We start from the raw sequence: 17,346 nt of genomic DNA on the forward strand, positions 1-17,346 counted from the left end.
TGTCAGTGTGTCTTTTGAAGACTACCTGAAAGTTATTTCCCATCAGTCTTTCTCAAGACTACCTACTTTTGAATTTAACATTTGTTTTAACTTTTTTCGTATCACCTGAAATGGCTGGACGGAAAAAGAAACCTCGCATCGCTGCGGGGAGGAAAAGAGAGGCATCTCTTTCTGACACTTCGAGTGTCTGTAGTGACAATCCTTTTGATATTTTGCCTGAGCAAGAAGCTGGTGAAATGGAAGTTATTAATAATGAAACTATACAAAATATAAAATCTTTAAAAAAAGAGAAAGTTCCACCTATTGTGGTAACTATTTCTACTGAATTTAATATATTCAAAAAGGAACTTTCAACGTTTGTTTCTGACGTTAAAGTTACCTATCAAATTGGCCGTAGAGGCCGCTTATTAGCCGACTCAGTAAAGGGTCGTGATCGTCTTGTTCAGTATTTAACTGACAAGATGTACAAATTTTTTACATATGACACCAAGAACGCCAAGCCGTTCAAGATTGTCTTAAAAGGTCTCACCAACGATCAAACCGTTGATGAGATCAAACTTACTTTAACAGAATTACTTGGCATAGCCCCTACCCAAGTAATTCTAATGAAACAAAAATCACGAGGCGAAAACAGTCAGAGAACTGGAATTTCCCTCGTTAATTATTTAATTCATTTTAACCGCAATGAGGTTAACAACTTAAAATTTTTTGAAAAAGCACATGCTTTGTATAATGTGCGTGTAAAGTGGGAAATTTATAGGAAGTATGGCGGAGGTGAAAAGCATATCACCCAATGCCGTACTTGCCAACGTGATGGCCATGGTTCCAAATTCTGTAACATGGACCAAAAATGTCTTAATTGTGGAGACTCTTCTCACAAAAAGGACACATGTCCTGTGAAAGAGAGTAAAAATTTTCGCTGTGCGAATTGTAACGGCAACCATATGTCAAATTTTTATCAATGCCCAGTCCGTTTAGCAATTGTTAAGGCAAGGCAAGGTAAACAAAATTCAATTTCTCAATTAAAACCAACTTCAAAACAAAATTCTCCAAGCGTACCAGTGACGCATAGTTTACCTACTCCTTTGCATACCCGTTTAACTTATGCACAGGTAACAGGTAGTTCGAACATTATACCGCCTAGTGTTGGTAGTTCGAAAATGACCGTTAATATGGGTAAGCAAAACACGCTAGAAAATAATTGTACACCTCCAACTAATATTGCTGCCGAAAATATTTTTTCTAATGTCAACTGCCTGGGGCCTATTACGGCAGGTAAACTTTCTTTTTTGCAACTGGCAATGTTCGATCTTATGAACGCCATGTTGCAGGCAAAATCAATGTTTGAAGCCATTCAAATAGGCACAAATTTTACTATTAAAATTGTTTCTAATTTAAAATTTAGCAAGGATTTTAAATAAAACAATTAAAATATTAAATTGGAATGCTCGCTCATTGAAGGCCAATGAGAATGAGCTTTTTAATTTTTTAACAGTAAATAATGTGCATATTGCAATTATTACTGAAACATTTTTGAAACCTAACATAAAATGAAAATATGATCCCAATTACGTGGTTCATAGATATGATAGGATTCAGGGTTCCGGCGGTGGAGTTGCAATTGTTATTCATCGCCGAATCAAACATCGTGCTCTTCCCCACCTTGAGAGGAAAGTTATTAAAACTTTGGGAATTGAAGTTCAAACTGAACTTGGGATTTTATTTATTGCCGCAGCATATTTACCATTTCAATGCACACGCGAGCACAAAAATTATTTTAAAGGTGATTTACAAAAACTCACCAGAAATCGTTCGAAATTTTTTATAATCGGCGATTTTAACGCTAAACATCGTTCATGTAATAATTCTCAAAGTATTTCCAATGGCAAAATTTTATTCAATGATTGTTCTTCAGGATACTATTCTATTTTGTCTCCGAATAGTCCTACATGCTTTTCTTCTGTAAGAAACCCTTCAACAATTGATTTGGTGCTTACAGATCAAAGTCATGTATGTAGTGATTTGATCACACATGCTGACTTTGATTCTGACCATCTTCCAATAACTTTTTTTTTATCACATGAATCAGTTTTAAATCCTATGAGCTCTGTTTTTAATTATAACAAGGCTAATTGGGAAAGATACAAAACTCATGTTGAGAGAAATTTCAATAATGAGCTTGATTTGCAAAACGAAGTGAATATTGATTCCGCTTTGGAAGCATTGAAATGTGCAATTGTTGATCCCAGGAATTATTCTGTTCCAAAGGCTCAAGTGAAATTTGATTCACCAATAATTGACGAAAATCTTCAACTCCTAATTCGTTTGAAAAATGTCGTTCTCGTGATCCTGTTTTTAAAACTATTTATAAAGATTTACAGAAAGAGATTAAACATAGATTTACTCTTCTGAGAAATCAAAATTTTGAGACTAAAGTTGAAAAATTGAAACCATATTCAAAACCTTTTTGGAAGCTGTCGAAGATTCTTAAGAAGCCTATTCCAGTTTTAAAAGATGGTGAACGTTTTCTTGTATCCAATGAACAAAAGGCTCAAAGACTTGCTCAGCAGTTTGAGAGTGTTCACAACTCAAATTTGAATCTTGTGAGTCCAATTGAAAATGAAGTCACACGTCAATTTGATTTAATTTCTTCCCAGAATTTTTTACCTGCAGAAATAATTGAAACTAACTTGAATGAGATTAAATCAATTATTAAAAATTTCAAAAATATTAAAGCACCTGGTGACGATGAAACATCTCCCTGAGAGCACAATGGAATTTTTAGTAAAAATTTTCAATTGCTGCTTCAAAATTGCATATTTTCCCAAATTATGGAAAAACGCAAAAATTACTCCAATTTTAAAACCGGATAAGAACCCAGCTGAAGTTTCAAGTTATCGACCAATCAGTTTGCTTTCTTCAATAAGTAAACTGTTTGAGAGAATTATTCTTAACAGAATGATGTCACACATAAGCGAAAATTCAATTTTTGCAAATGAACAGTTTGGATATCGCCATGGGCACTCCACAACTCATCAATTGCTCAGAGTTACTAATATGATACGAGCTAACAAATCTGAAGGTTATTCCACTGGAGCTGCTATTTTAGACATAGAAAAAGCATTCGACAGTGTTTGGCGTAAAGGTTTGATTGCGAAATTGCAAACTTTTAATTTTCCAATTTTCCTAATCAAAATTTTAAAAAATTATCTTACTGATCGAACTCTGCAGGTTGTCTATCAGAATTCAAAATCTGATAGATTTCCTGTCAGAGCAGGTGTACCTCAAGGTTCAGTCTTGGGTCCAGTCCTGTACAACATATTCACTTCAGATCTTCCTGATTTGCCAACAGGATGCACAAAGTCATCGTGTCATATGCAGTCGATTGCAGAAAAGTTTAGATATTTTTTCTTCCTACTTGCAAAAGTGGAAAATCTCTCCCAATGCAAATGATAATTTTTCTGCATAAGTTTAGGGCTTCTTTCCTCAAGCCAAACAATAATCACGTTGTCAAGATGAATGGGGTTATTTTAAGTTGGTCCGACAAGGTTAAGTACTTGGGACTAATTTATGATAAAAAACTTATTTTCAAAGAGCACATTGAGAGTATACAAGCCAAGTGCATCAAATATACGAGATGTTTATATCCTCTCATTAACAGGAATTCTAAACTTTGTTTAAAGAACAAACTTTTGATTTACAACAAATTTTAAGACCAGCAATGCTTTATGCTGTACCGATCTGGTCAAGTTGCTGTTCAACAAGGAAGAAAACGCTCCAAAGGATTCAGAATAAAATTCTGAAAATGATTTTGAAGCGTCCTCCTTGGTTTGGTACACTCGAATTACATAGACTTACTGGTGTTGAACCATTAGAAGCTATGTCAAATAAAATATCAACAATTTTCGACAAAAATCGTTGCAATTCTCAATTGCTACGATAAGCACTCTTTATAGCCAATAAGTTAGCAATTAAGTTAGTTGAAAGTTTACTCCCCTTTTCTGACAAGTAGGTTTAAATCCCTACGAATGATAAGTCCTAATTGCGAAAGCAAACAAATCCTAACAATTAAAATTACAAATTTCTAACAGTGTTGAGAAGTCACCATTTATGATTGGACACACATACTCATTATTTACTAATATTTAAGCTACTAACAAATCCCCCCTTTAAAAAAAAAATCGCAACGAAAAGCTCATGTCCGCCTAAATTGCCTTACTGTACAGAATTCATGACTCAATAATGAAACACTTATAACAATGCATTTGTTAATAGTGTGCGTAGTTCTACGTCAGTTATGCGGTCGTGTCTTGGATACCACCTCCTACCTATTCTTTAATTGAAAACGTGTTCATCGAAATGCGGAAAATTTTGATTTAAAAAACGTAAAGCTTTGTTGAACGCATACCAGGGAAAACCCTCAACCCTAGTCTAAATCAAACTAAACAACACTGTTTTTCCTCCCCTACACAGACGACACCAAAGTATACAAATGTCATTTCGTAGTCTTCGAGGCTCCTCCTCCTTTGAAAGTTTCCTCGAAAGCATGGTGTAAAAGGTAGCCAACAGAAATTTCACCTTTATTTTCATTCCTAAGTCGGTACCATACGGACGCCAATCAGTACAACATATGTAACTTTCACTTCGAGATTGTAGAGGAAACAAATCGCTACTAATCCGTCTGCTACTTTTTTTTTTGATAAAGTATAAAACTATCATAGTCCTACGTCGACCAGGCGGTCGTGGTTGGATGCCAGCCTCCAACTATTAACGGTAAAGAGGTGCTCTATTTTTTACGGTTGAGAGGTTCTTTGTCTACAGCTGTGTTCCAGTAACCTCCAACATTATTTTCGTATAACTTCAAGCCAATCAAAAACTGGTCCTCTTCAGGGTTACCAATCATTTGAGGAAAATGGGAGTGTTGAGAGAGAATTCTTACTGAAATTTACCGCTTCAAACCATCAAACTGATTAATCCCAGTCAAGTGTGTTTCTCAACCTATCGCACGAAATAAATTGACATATGACAGGCTGTCGAAATCCTGTGTTAACCTTGCGGTAGGATCTTATACACAACTTTTTTTTAGATAATTCGTTATTTTCCTAATTACTTTTTATGTTCCACGATTTATATATGTTTACAACTTTACCGAAAATATTTTACCATTTAAACAATCCATTTTTGTTTTAGAATAAATTAAAAAAACTAATTTATTTTTCCTCATTTTTTCATGATTATGCAACCCTTAATGTTCAAATCTCCTTTTGTGGTTTTCATGAAAAAATAAATTTGTTTTTTGAAATGAGCTTTTCGAGATAGTAATTTAAGTTTTTTTCCAAACGTTTTTTTTGCGGTGCATATTTATTTCTGAAGGGAAAAAATATTCTCTACAACTTTTCAGAAGACGTCACACCGATCAAACAAACCGTTCTGGTTCTAAATTTATTTGTAACTGTATTTGGCAAAACTTTTTTATCAATATCACTTTTAAATTAACTGATTGATAGACTTGTCTAAACATAGCACTAATTTTAGAACGAAGCACTTCAATCGACAGATTAAAATATAACATGGACGAAACTTTGTTTAACGCTCGTTGAAGGCCAATGATTGCACTATTAGACCTGTAGTTTGTACTACGAAAAGATAGGCCTTAAACCTTTTCATAAAATAATCACGATTCAAAAAAAAAAATACGAATAGAATAAAAAGACATCTTCAATCACAGTTAATGCAAATGAAATATGATAGTCAAAAAATACTATAATTAGCTGCATAAATAAAAAAAAAGTTAAATAAAAAAATATAGTTGAAGAAGTTGTTTATAAGACACGACCGCGAGGTTAACGTAGAATTACTGCAGCCTGTGCTATGTCAATGTACTTTTGCAGTAGGTTTGGTCTCGATTGTGGTCCCCGTGGTTCTGTGGTTAGCGATGTCGGGCGGCTAGCTCTCCCACACGGTTGTGATATCGGGTTCGTTTCCCGATCGAGTCGAGGATCTTTTCTAGCTGGAAATTTTCTCGACTCAGCACTGGGGCACGGTGTATCGTTGTACTTATCCTACACATGCAAAATGTGCCAAAAACAATATCGATAACGAATTCTCTCAACTAATCTAGTTGATCGAGACCGCTATTAGCCCCAAGGCTAAGCGTGCGATATTGTTGTTTGTGGTCTCGATTGGGGTTGATCAATTTAGCGGTAAATTTCACTGAGAATTGCCTTTGAACAATCTTTTTTTTTTTTAAATTTCATCAGCAACCTAAAACAGAAGCGTTGATTGGTAACACTGCACGAAAACTGCAAGCTAACAGGACATATTGATCATACATACACGCTGCCGGCACACGCAGCTATTAGCAGTGGCCAAATGGCTGAAAACGAACGCGACGCGTCAGATCCAGACCAAATAACTATCATGTCCGGACATGTTCAGCAATGCTGTGCAGTGCTGCAGTCCGCCAGCTGGTCCGTGTGCTTTGTAATGTTGCGATCGACTGAATCGTCTACTCAGCCTTGCCAAACTGAAATCAGCTGCTGCTCAAACTTGCTGCGCAAAAATCAGTTGTTGCTCTGTCGGCTGCGGGTCGATCCAATACACAGTAAGAGGCAACCATCTTCTTGCTGCAGTAATCGTTTATACAATAAAGACTAGATTTCTGCATGCTAGCTTTTATACGTGACTAACTCTCAACCTTCTGACAGACGTGCCTTCGTGGACTAGAACGAGTAAAATAACAACAATAACAACAACGATTCGGTTATGAAGTCAAATCGTTTGTGTACTTTAGTAACGGCTGTGTTGGGGAAGTGAGATAGTGTTTGGTTGTTCAGTTTAATAGGGACGAAGGCCTTGTTTCAGTTGATTGGTCGCAATAAGCGTCCACTAAGGCTCCACATTTTTTAATACTACAACAATAACAAGAAAAAATCACAATTTTCGATTGCTTTAAGAATGAAGCAAATCCGTTGGAAACTAACTGATTTTTAAGCTTTCGGAAGTGGACGATTTCGTGACGTTCTCAATGTTTTCGGTTTCTCAATTTGTACCCCTGTAAGACGTAACTCTACGTGAAAATATTTTAGACTTTGTAAAAAAAATTCACAGGAACGGTTTTTGTCAAAAATTTCATTCAATTGAAAAATAACAAAAATGGAGCTGAATCGAATGAAGAATCAAAACCATATTTATTTCATAAAGGTTTTTTAGACTATTCAGGTTGTTAACAGTCAGAAGTTCAAAATAAAGTATTCTAAATAAAGTATCTTGAAGTCTGGCTTTACCGTTGAATATTTCATTTGGAACGAACAAAAATTTAATTTCAATTTTTTTCAAGTTTTGATGCGATTTTATATGGACTAATTGTATCTTTGACGTAGAACTACGTCTCTCAGGAATTCAGGGATGTAAAATGAAAAGCTTGAAACGAAAAAATGGAAAAATCCTATTTCAAATGCTAATAAGTCGTTTAGTTTTGTATTGTATTTCCTTCATTCTTGCAGTAATCGGTTGGAAAATCATCTATGCACCCACCCAAATGCAGAAAATTGTAGTTTGATTATTCGAACTATTGTACTAGCGAAAATTGTCAAGCCTTGTTAAAGCCCAAAGTTCGACCTACTTTCTCAAGCACGGTCGACAGAATTATAGACCTTGTGAATCGGAAATGTACTATTTGGCCGATATAAGAGCCTGATTCTGCCAAAACCAGGCTTGTTAGTTCTGGATATCGACTAGGCTTGTCCTTACGTAAGAGCAGCGGATAGTGACTAGGATTGTCCTTACATAGTAGCAGTAACAGCTGCAGCAGATATCATATGATACTATTAGCGCCATCGCGGTGCAGTGGTACTTACTGTATCAAAAAATTGTGTTTATACGACAGTGGCTGCCGTGACTTGGTGGTTCAATGATTCCTTTCCCTAACACGGTCGACAGAATTACAGACCTAGTGAAAGAGTGTACTATTTGGCCTATATAAGAGCCTGCTTCTGCCTAAACCAGGCATATTAGTTCTGGATAATGACTAGACCGGTCCGCACTTAGCAACAGCAGCAGTGGCAGCAGATAGTAACAGTGGTAGCTGCGGCAGGTATTAGCAGCGATAGTAGTAGCGCCAGCTGCGGTAGGTGCAGTGGCGCTTACTCTATTAAAAAGTTGCCTGAGTGTGGCAGGGCCCGCTCGTGCAGCGGCACTTCCTCTTGTAAAACACCGCCTTTGTGTGGTAGCGGACAGTAGTAGTTACATCAGCCGGCACTCAGGGTTGTCAGGGATAGCACAAAGATGCGATCAGCATCATATCTGATGATAAATTTAGCAACAAATTCTTCTTTCGAAGACTTTGCCTTTTTTGCAATACACAACCTTTTTTGTGGATGCTGGCAATCTTAATCGGCCGGCCAAGTCTTATCAACGAGTCAATATATCCGATATTATATTGTTGTTCAATTTAATACCGGACTATCCTTATATGGACAACAGATTAATGATTGGAGATTTAATGTTTTCTAGTTTTGTGCTATAATCAAAAGTTAATTATCTTAATCTGCATGCATACTCTGACTGTTGAAACTTGTTGGCGCCGCAAAGTGTTTGTTCCATCCCTGTTTAGTGACGTCGTATTCATCTGTGCAAATTGAAATTCGGTATCATTTGCACAAAATAAAAAAAAAAAAATACAAATAGTGTAAAAAACAACCTTATGTAGTTCTACGTTAATCTTGCGGTCGTGGTTTGTTTACAACCCTTCTGTTATTTCAAAACTTATTCTCGAGAGAAGTCCAGTTAACTCCTTAATATATATCGATACATGATATTTGTAAGAAATTTTTAATGGGAGAAACTCTTCTGAAGATTTTAAGGTGTTACGCTGCTTGTAGAAATAGTTATTTACTTCATACTAATTGAATATCTGTGAAAGGCTCAATATTGATTTTTTCCGTCAATACTGCTGCAGCATGCTACTGTTGCAAACTTTTTTACGGACGAGAAACAATTTCGTATTGAAGCTGACATTGTTTTTTTGTCCCAGTCTAATGAATAAAATTTTTTTTACTCTTTTTGTGTTTTAGTCGACAAAATTCACTAACATGAAAAATGTTTGTCACTTTAACACTTTCGGATACACAAGTTCATCGAGCGCACACCGGCCGGCTTTTCGGCAGCCGGTAGAGCCCGAGTATAACGTCCCTTGAAAAAAAAAAAAGGCTTCACCACAACCGACGGTTCGAGGGGCAATCTATCATTCGAAATGTGATTGCTCATTTAACGCGGTAATTAACGGCTTTGTTCGTGCACTGGAGCCATGTACCGCGAAATTGCGACCGAACGCTTCGCTCAACAAAATGTAAAGCGTCCAGCGAAAACAACACTCGAAAGTGCGATGAAGTCCAACGAATCTATTATGATTAAGGGGGATAGGCTTCGTACTAGAAGGGTGTTTTTAAATCCGGCCCGAACTGTGAAAGTAAACTTCCACGGGCAAAGTTTTGTATGATGATAATGAAGTTCTTCCAGAATTCTTTCTTCCTCCAGGACGGAGTAATGTCTTCATCTATAAATGTTGAGAGATCACGAGTTCCGGCGGACCATTATCAGCGAGCAAATTGCTGAAATGATTCGACAAATTCTACCGGATCACTTATAATGTAATTTCGTTCATTACGAAGCAGCAAAAGTTTTTGTTTCCACCTTCGAGTCGGGCAAGCGGGCCCAAAACACAGCCAAACTCATCCCGAGGATAATACGACGGTAATGGTAATGATGATGAGCACCGATGATGATGACGGTGAAGGAGCAAATGGCGGGAATGGCCCCAAAAAAAGTACACCCCTGACACGCTGGCCGGCCGTGGAAGGTTGCTGCTGCTGTTGTGCTGTACAACTTCAACCGGGCGGGCGGATGAAAGTATGCCGTAAAATTATCCGCCTGCTGACCCGGAGAAAAACGGCACCACGAGGGTACTCCAGCTTTAACACTCCGGTGATTTAATGAGCAAACTTTCGAAGGCTGCTTGCTGTGTTTGGATGTGTGTGTGTGGGCATTGGGTTGCAGGCCAACACCGACGTGCAGTTAAAAACAGTTAGGGCTTTAGGATCGATTATGCGCTAAGCTTGCAGTTAAAAACTACATATTTTTTAAAGTAACGGTTCCGGTTTAAAAGCGTAACGGCCTCCAAAGTGAGTTGTTCGCTTTTATATACAAATTTTAGCAAAATATTATTAAACCAGATTAATACCTGTGGTAACTCAGCACTATTCTATTGGACTACATTTCCGAAGTTTATACTATCCCAAATCAAGTGAATTCATTTATTTATATATTGACGACTCTGATTTTCTATATTTTTCGTTTTTGGGTTTGAAGAACCTTTGCAAAGTTTCAAGACCTTAACGCAGGGTAAAACATGGTACGGTAATGACCCGCTTCCCCTTTCACCTCAGCAAATCCGTATTAAAGTACCATTCCGTACTACATTTCTAATTAAAGTTTCCACATTGCCAGAATTCTCGGAATACATTACCGCTCTAATTATGTGATACCATTCTTTTACTTGCAGCTATTTTTTCTGCTCCAATCCAGGACCGGTAGCCAGATTTAAGCATGTAACATGAAACAGTCCGCATGCTGACAGCCGCATAAGTGAGATTACGTTTGCATTCGTCAAGTCTAGCAGCGTCGTTAATAATAGTTAGCTTGTGCGTGTGGCAGGGAAATCCTGCTAGTGAGAAAGTCGAACTTTCCGGCACTAGCGTTGGTCCGGCGAGAATAAAAACAGCCAACAAGTGGTAATGGTGGAATCGGGTAGCATCAGCCGGACCAGCCCGGCGACGTCCACGTCGATAGTGGCGGCCGGCGTTCGCAGTGGAATTCTCGAGACCCGCGTTCGGGGCGCTTGGTATCGCGTTTCGGTTACACTTGAAACGGACTACATTTCGGTCAGCTTGGATGAAACGTGCGAATCGGTGGATCACAGTACGACACTGAATGGAACGCTAGGGTGAGTATAAAATTCAATAAACCATCTCCATTTTTCTATCCTATTCATATTGTTAAATAATATCATCAAACCATGCTGGCACATGTTGCTCAGTACAAACGAAAAATTTCCCCCCCAATTCGGCAGCACTTCGAGTGAAAAACGATGATTAAACGCCTCTAATGATTTTTGATTTGTGTTGGCAATTAAATTTAATGATGTTCAATTTGTCTGCTATTTATTGATTATATTTATGACCACTTTGGATTCGCTAGTGCGAGCGAACTCAACAATGGCAATCATAATGCATGGAGAATCGATTCCACAGCTTCCTCTCTGCCTTCCGTTCGTATGCACGACCCGCATCATCATCAGCAGCTGGCACGAGGACTAAAGATTCCGCTTTCCAACGTTTTCATTTTATGATGTGTACGGGACGGGAACAAAGGCGGAAAATGGACTCAAAACATCGGAGGGGAGAGAAAACTCTAGCAGCCAGGAATTTTGGAACCGATCTAGAGGCTTGGCGGCCATTCATCATACATGATGAAAGGTTATTATGGTTCGGGGGTTGCGAGTCTATTTGCTGCAAGAGCTGTCTAACCATGCAACAATGTGCCTGGGCAGCCGGCAACTGGCGACAATCGCTAACCGGTGCTCTATGGGAGGAAATAGAGCAGCGGCGTCGTCTTCGGAATTGAGGATAAATTGGACTCGATGGAATTTGGTTTGTCGTATGACAATGATTTAAACCAGCCGGTGTACGAATGTGGTTCGTTTCGAGTTGAGAGTTTGTGGTCTAATGGAATCAGTTTCTATTATTGGTTCGCAATATTCCTCTAGCTGGTGTTTATGTACCGAACGTTTTCTCTGCACGTACATTTCTCAAGAGTCATCATCATCAAGATTAGGCAGCAATTTGTCGTTGGACTGCATTCGTTGAACCAATGGAAAAGCAGTTTTGAGAGTTGATTTTTGCTTGCTAATGTAAAAATCTAGAGGTTATTCGAAGAAATGAATTATCAAGATATAAAAATTCTAAATTGCTTAATTTCTACACCATTAAATTCTATTTTATAAACTCGAATTTTGCTACTGTAAATTGTCAATTCCAAACTTATAATTTAGAGCTTGGAAGTTAGAAAAATAAATTAAGAATCGCAATTAGAAACTAGAACTTCGAAATTGAATGCTCTAAACTTTAAACTCTCAGCTCTAAATTTGAACCAATAAAAAATAAAATCTGAACTCTTATTCTGAACTATTTATTTATAACTCCAAACTCCAACTCTTAATTCTAAATTTCAAATGTAAATCCTCAATCTTTTTACTTTGATCTCCTAACTTTGGAATTAAAATTCATAGTTTTTAACATAAATTTCTATTATCTAAACTTTAGTTTTTGAGCTATAAAGTAAATTTATGAACTAAAGCTTTACGCCCTCAACTGTGAATTTTAAAAACAAAACTCAACTCAATAATAATAAGAATTAAAAGATGAAGAACTTAAAAAAAAAACATAAAAGTAAAAAAGCTGAAATCTCTCTAAATTCTCAACTCTAAGCTCCATACTATAAACTCTAAGCTTTAAAGATTAAACTTGAATCTCTAAACTTTAAACTTTGAACTTCAAACTCTGAACTCTAAATTATAAACTCTCAACTCTTAACTCCATATTCTAATTTCTAATCGCTAAGATCCATTCTCTAAACTTTATACTAAACACTCAAAACTCAACACTTTAAACTCTATGCTCCATACTTTAGGGGTAATGTTAACCAACAAACTTTTTTTCTTGTCAATTTTTTTTATTGGCTTAAATCATGCTGAAACTATCCTGGAATCAAAATATACATCGCCCAAGTACTAATCTAAACTCAAAATTCGTTTAAATCAATTTTTATCGAACAACTTTTATGCTCCAAAATAACATTTTTCGTTTATTTTGGCGATGCTCGTTTATTTTTATATTTCGAGACTTTGTAAACAAGAAGAAGTTACCTTTGATCGTTATCGTGTTTCAAATTTGAAGTATAGAGGTCGCTGCATCAAGTTTCGACTGTTATAGTGTCTCTACAGCACGTCCCTAGTAACAATATTGGTTTTATCTAAGTTTTATAGCGCTTAATACAGCCAAAAAAGCGCTATAAAACTTTGATAAAACCAGTTTTGTTACTTGGGGTGTTCACTCACAATTTCCCTTTGTTTAGTCGATCAACCGTTCTCGTTGTGTTCGTTCTTTGTTTAAGTTTTCCTATACTTTTTAACTGTGAGTTATATTCAAAAGTACTTAACCCTCTAGTGCCCAATGCCACCATTTGGCGGGCTTCAGTTAACTCTCTAAAAAACTTCAATCAATACTTAAAAAGTGTTCATAATGATTCATAGTGGTTTTACCGAAGCCCGTCTAGAAATTAACTTGGGCACTAGAGGGTTAAATATGAGTGACAAGTTTGAGTTTTGCGTGGGATCGGACGCCAACCGCGTTAAAGTCACTGAGCATCGTATGTTTGATATCGCGAAAGGGGCTAGGCGCAGCCATACATCAGATAACAGAAAGGAAGAAGAGGAAAATGAAGCCCAGGAAGGACATCTTTACGGCGCAGGAATGGCTGACTGAAGATAAAAGATTATTAGGGGCTTTATTATTGCGATTCTTAAGATTTATAGCGTTTTGAAACTTTAATCGCGTTTTCTCAAAACCATGTTTTCAAAATCGGCGAGCAATAGAACTGTTTACATCCGATTGACTTGAAATTTTAACTGTAGCTTCTTCATTAGATTATCTAGTGAAGAACACATGATTTTGGCGATTGATTAACAACAACAAAAATTATAAACAATTAAAGTCGATTTTTTTGTCGAAAAAGGATTTATTTTTCAAACCGTTTCCATTTTGCGAAGAAAAATTCTAAAAATATAATCATGTGTACTTCACTAGCGACACTTATATAGATAATGAAAAAAAAAAAAATTTAGTTATAGGTGGCGTTGGAGACGACTTCTACTGCTCGCCGCGGAAGAACTCTAAAAAAAAGCCGTTCGCGACAATCGCTGCTTAGCCGCGATTAAAAAAAATAGCAATAATATTTTTTTCTATTCTTCAAGAGTTGCTTAATCCAATGATATATTATTTATATACCTTACATCTCAAATGTCTTTTAAAAAATATCATGGAAAAAACCTTGTTTTTTTAGCATTTGGTGGATATTACCCCTTAAACTCTTAAGTCTAAATTCCATACTCTAAATTCCATATTCTAAACTCCAAGCTCCAAACTCTAAACTCTGAACTCTAAACTGACAACCAGGCTTGTTATTCTCTTCAATATGTGCCAAGGGCACAGTGAAAATAGCTAGTGCTGACTGAAATTTTATAGTTTCAAACTAACGCAATCTACTTTCCTACCCAGATGCTCCCCTCATTTTATATACGCTCAAATGACTCACTGTAAAAGCACTGTAGTGAGCTATGTTGTGCGTAATGTCTTTTCGTGTGAGAAAGCTCACATAAATTCAATTTCTCTCAGAAGAGATACTTCAGATTCTACCGCGTTGTTTTCGTTCGTAAGCTCCTCAGATACACCAACTCGTAGCTCTCTTCAAGCACGCGCTTCAATTTGCTCACCAGTACACAATGGTTTAGAAACCGCTGTTAGGGGAAAATTTGGATCTAGATCTCGATAGTCATGCTCTAGAGAAAAACTTTTTCCTACAAAGTTGGTGATGAAACCAAGAATCTAACTTTTTTGTCTTTGTAGGTAGATAAAAAAGTTGTTCTAATATATTGTAGTTCCGTTTATTTAAAGAAACTTAGTAGAAATTTTTTTTTCTCTGTTTAAACTCTAAACTCTAAACTCTAAATTCTAAACTCTTATTTCTAAACTCTAAACTCTAAACTTCAAACTCTATACTCTAAACTCTAAACTCTAAACTTCAAACTCTTAACTCTAAACTTTGAACTCTAAACCTAAACTCTATACTTTAAACTCTAAACTCTAAACTCTAAACTCTAAACTCTAAACTCTAAACTCTAAACTCTAAACTCTAAACTCTAAACTCTAAACTCCAAACTCCAAACTTTAAACTCTAATCTCTAAACTCTAAACTCTAAACTCTAAACTCTAAACTCTAAACTCTAAACTCTCAACTCTAAACTCTAAACTCTAAACTCTAAACACTAAACTCTAAACTTTAAACTCTAAACTCTAAACTCTAAACTCTTAACTCTAAACTCTAAACTCTAAACTCTAAACTCTAAACTCTAAACTCTAAACTCTAAACTCTAAACTTTAAACTCTAAACTTTAAACTCTAAACTCTAAACTCTAAACTCTAACTTTGAACTTTAAACTCTCAAATCTTCGAAGTAAATCAAACTTTTGCCTCGCTCTACTCTACAAACCCATGTAGAGGCAGGGGCGGACGAAGGCTGATTTGAGCTGCAGGCGAAGACTGATTTTGCCGCCCCCCTTCCCCCTACGTTTCCGACATATCAATTTCTTGAGGCACCTGTCTTTCTATCGATATCATCGCCAAGCCACACAAACGTTCTTGCGACATGGTCGATCGTAAATACGTCTTTATAAGTTTTAATTCTGAGAAACTTCTCTCGCCACTTGCTACACTAATGGGTAAAGTAAGTAAAATTCTCAAAGATACAAAAATATTTGTAAAAGTATCAATCAGTTGATTTTTTGTAATGTAGTTTAACACATTCATTGGAGTCGGCTGGCAACATAGGTGACAGAAAATCAAGTTCTTGGTGCATTTCATGTCCATCGATGTCACACTCTTTCTTGTGTATGAGGATTTTCTGTAAATGTAGACAGCTTTTCTCTAACTGATCTGTACTACAACCCATTAAACTGTGAATATCATACAAGAAGCTGAAATTGTCATTGTGATTTTTCATTAGCTGGAATTGATCCTTGAACGATGCACGATACAGAATAGAAGAAATTCACTTTGAAAGAGAGTATTTCTGATGTAATTGGATCATCTGACTGTTTGGATGCAAACTGTTTCCTTATCATTCTCGGCCGAATTCGTGTTTCTGTTTAAAATTCCGGATTTACTTTTAAAATGTCGGCAAGTTCTTTAGAATCAGTAATGACTATTCAAACCTTCTTCATTTCTCATATTTTCCAAAAAGTTTTGAACGATGCCTATCAAGTCTATAGCGATTTCTAGACTGCTGTTTATTTTTTGAAGGTACCTACTTGCTCACTTAATTGATTTTGAACAAAATTGAATGCCAACCTACTAAACTGCATAAGAATCTGATTTTTTTTATTTTTTTTGCTAGGATTTTAGCAGTATTTCTTGAAAACGCATCTTGCTCTAGATCCTCGCTTGCTTCATATAGGGCATAATGAATTTCTCCTATGAGCAATTCTCGCTGAAACTAGGTGCACAAGATCACAAGGCTGAAACTAGGTGCACAAGGTCTTTCAAATTTAATATAAATGCACACAGTTATTACAAATAGAGAAAAAATGATAATGCCGTTTTTGTTTGATCGAATTTGTTGACCCCTTGGTCACCAAGGGGCGGAACAGTTTTCAGAAAAGTTGAAATTTTTGCAATTCTTGATGTGTTATTTGAGCTGTACCTCTAAAATTCGTTATGTAAAGTACTACAAGTAGCACTATTCTGTAAAGAGGAATGATAGGGCTTTCATTTGAAGTGATCAGAACTTAGGCAGCCATTTTGGATTATATAAGAAAAATGCAATTTTGACCCTGTTCGCAACTACCGATTTTCGATCTGAGACCGGCATTGGAAAGCTGAGAAAAAATGCTATAAGATGCAAGAAAAAAATAAGGTGAGTATCAGTGTTAACCCATCAATTGAACCTGTTTTCCAAGCTGAGTATTAAAATATTCAACGTATACCGCGCGATCAACGTAGTAACCTGTCTACTGAGACCAAGTGGATGCACATGTTATAACCCTACTAGCTCCATGAATCATAATCGATTGATGCTACAACTAGTACGCAACTACTGTTTTTTTTTTTGAGTTTAGTGAGAATAATGAATACAACACTAGCATGTTTGATACTAACAAAGCGATAGGTTTTTTATTACTGAGCAGTTTCACACAAAATGTCCCAGTTTTAATGTTCCATTTATATCGTTATTTTTAATTTGGCTGAAACTTTGCATAGACGTTTCTATAGTCATTTTATGCTATTGGTTCAATTTTTTGGAACACGACTCATTTTTGAGAAGCTATTGAAAATGCTATTTTGGGAAGGTATTTATGATTATAAATATTTTTAGGGCCAGAACGGTTTGTTTGATCGGTTTGACGTCTTCGATAAAAGTGTAGATAATAATTTTGTCTTTCCGAAAAATTATACA

At 36.4% G+C, this 17,346-nt stretch overlaps 2 protein-coding genes across 3 annotated transcripts in view; one reads left to right on the plus strand and one right to left on the minus strand.

Moving 5' to 3' along the window:
- LOC129720674 (beta-1-syntrophin) overlaps nucleotides 1–17,346 on the plus strand; it is a 507,412-nt gene that overhangs the window by 163,174 nt on the left and 326,892 nt on the right. For both annotated transcript variants that reach the window (XM_055672212.1, XM_055672213.1), the window contains exon 2: nucleotides 10,562–11,002. In XM_055672212.1, the coding sequence (XP_055528187.1) occupies nucleotides 10,794–11,002 (209 nt within the window). In that variant the 5' untranslated portion in view covers nucleotides 10,562–10,793. The remainder of the gene's footprint in view (nucleotides 1–10,561; nucleotides 11,003–17,346) is intronic.
- LOC129720538 (mucin-2-like) overlaps nucleotides 1–17,346 on the minus strand; it is a 242,799-nt gene that overhangs the window by 104,129 nt on the left and 121,324 nt on the right. The gene's annotated exons all lie outside the window — the stretch shown is intronic.

Source organism: Wyeomyia smithii, chromosome 2 (genome assembly GCF_029784165.1).
Source record: "Wyeomyia smithii strain HCP4-BCI-WySm-NY-G18 chromosome 2, ASM2978416v1, whole genome shotgun sequence".
Classification (NCBI taxonomy): Eukaryota; Metazoa; Arthropoda; class Insecta; order Diptera; family Culicidae; genus Wyeomyia; species Wyeomyia smithii.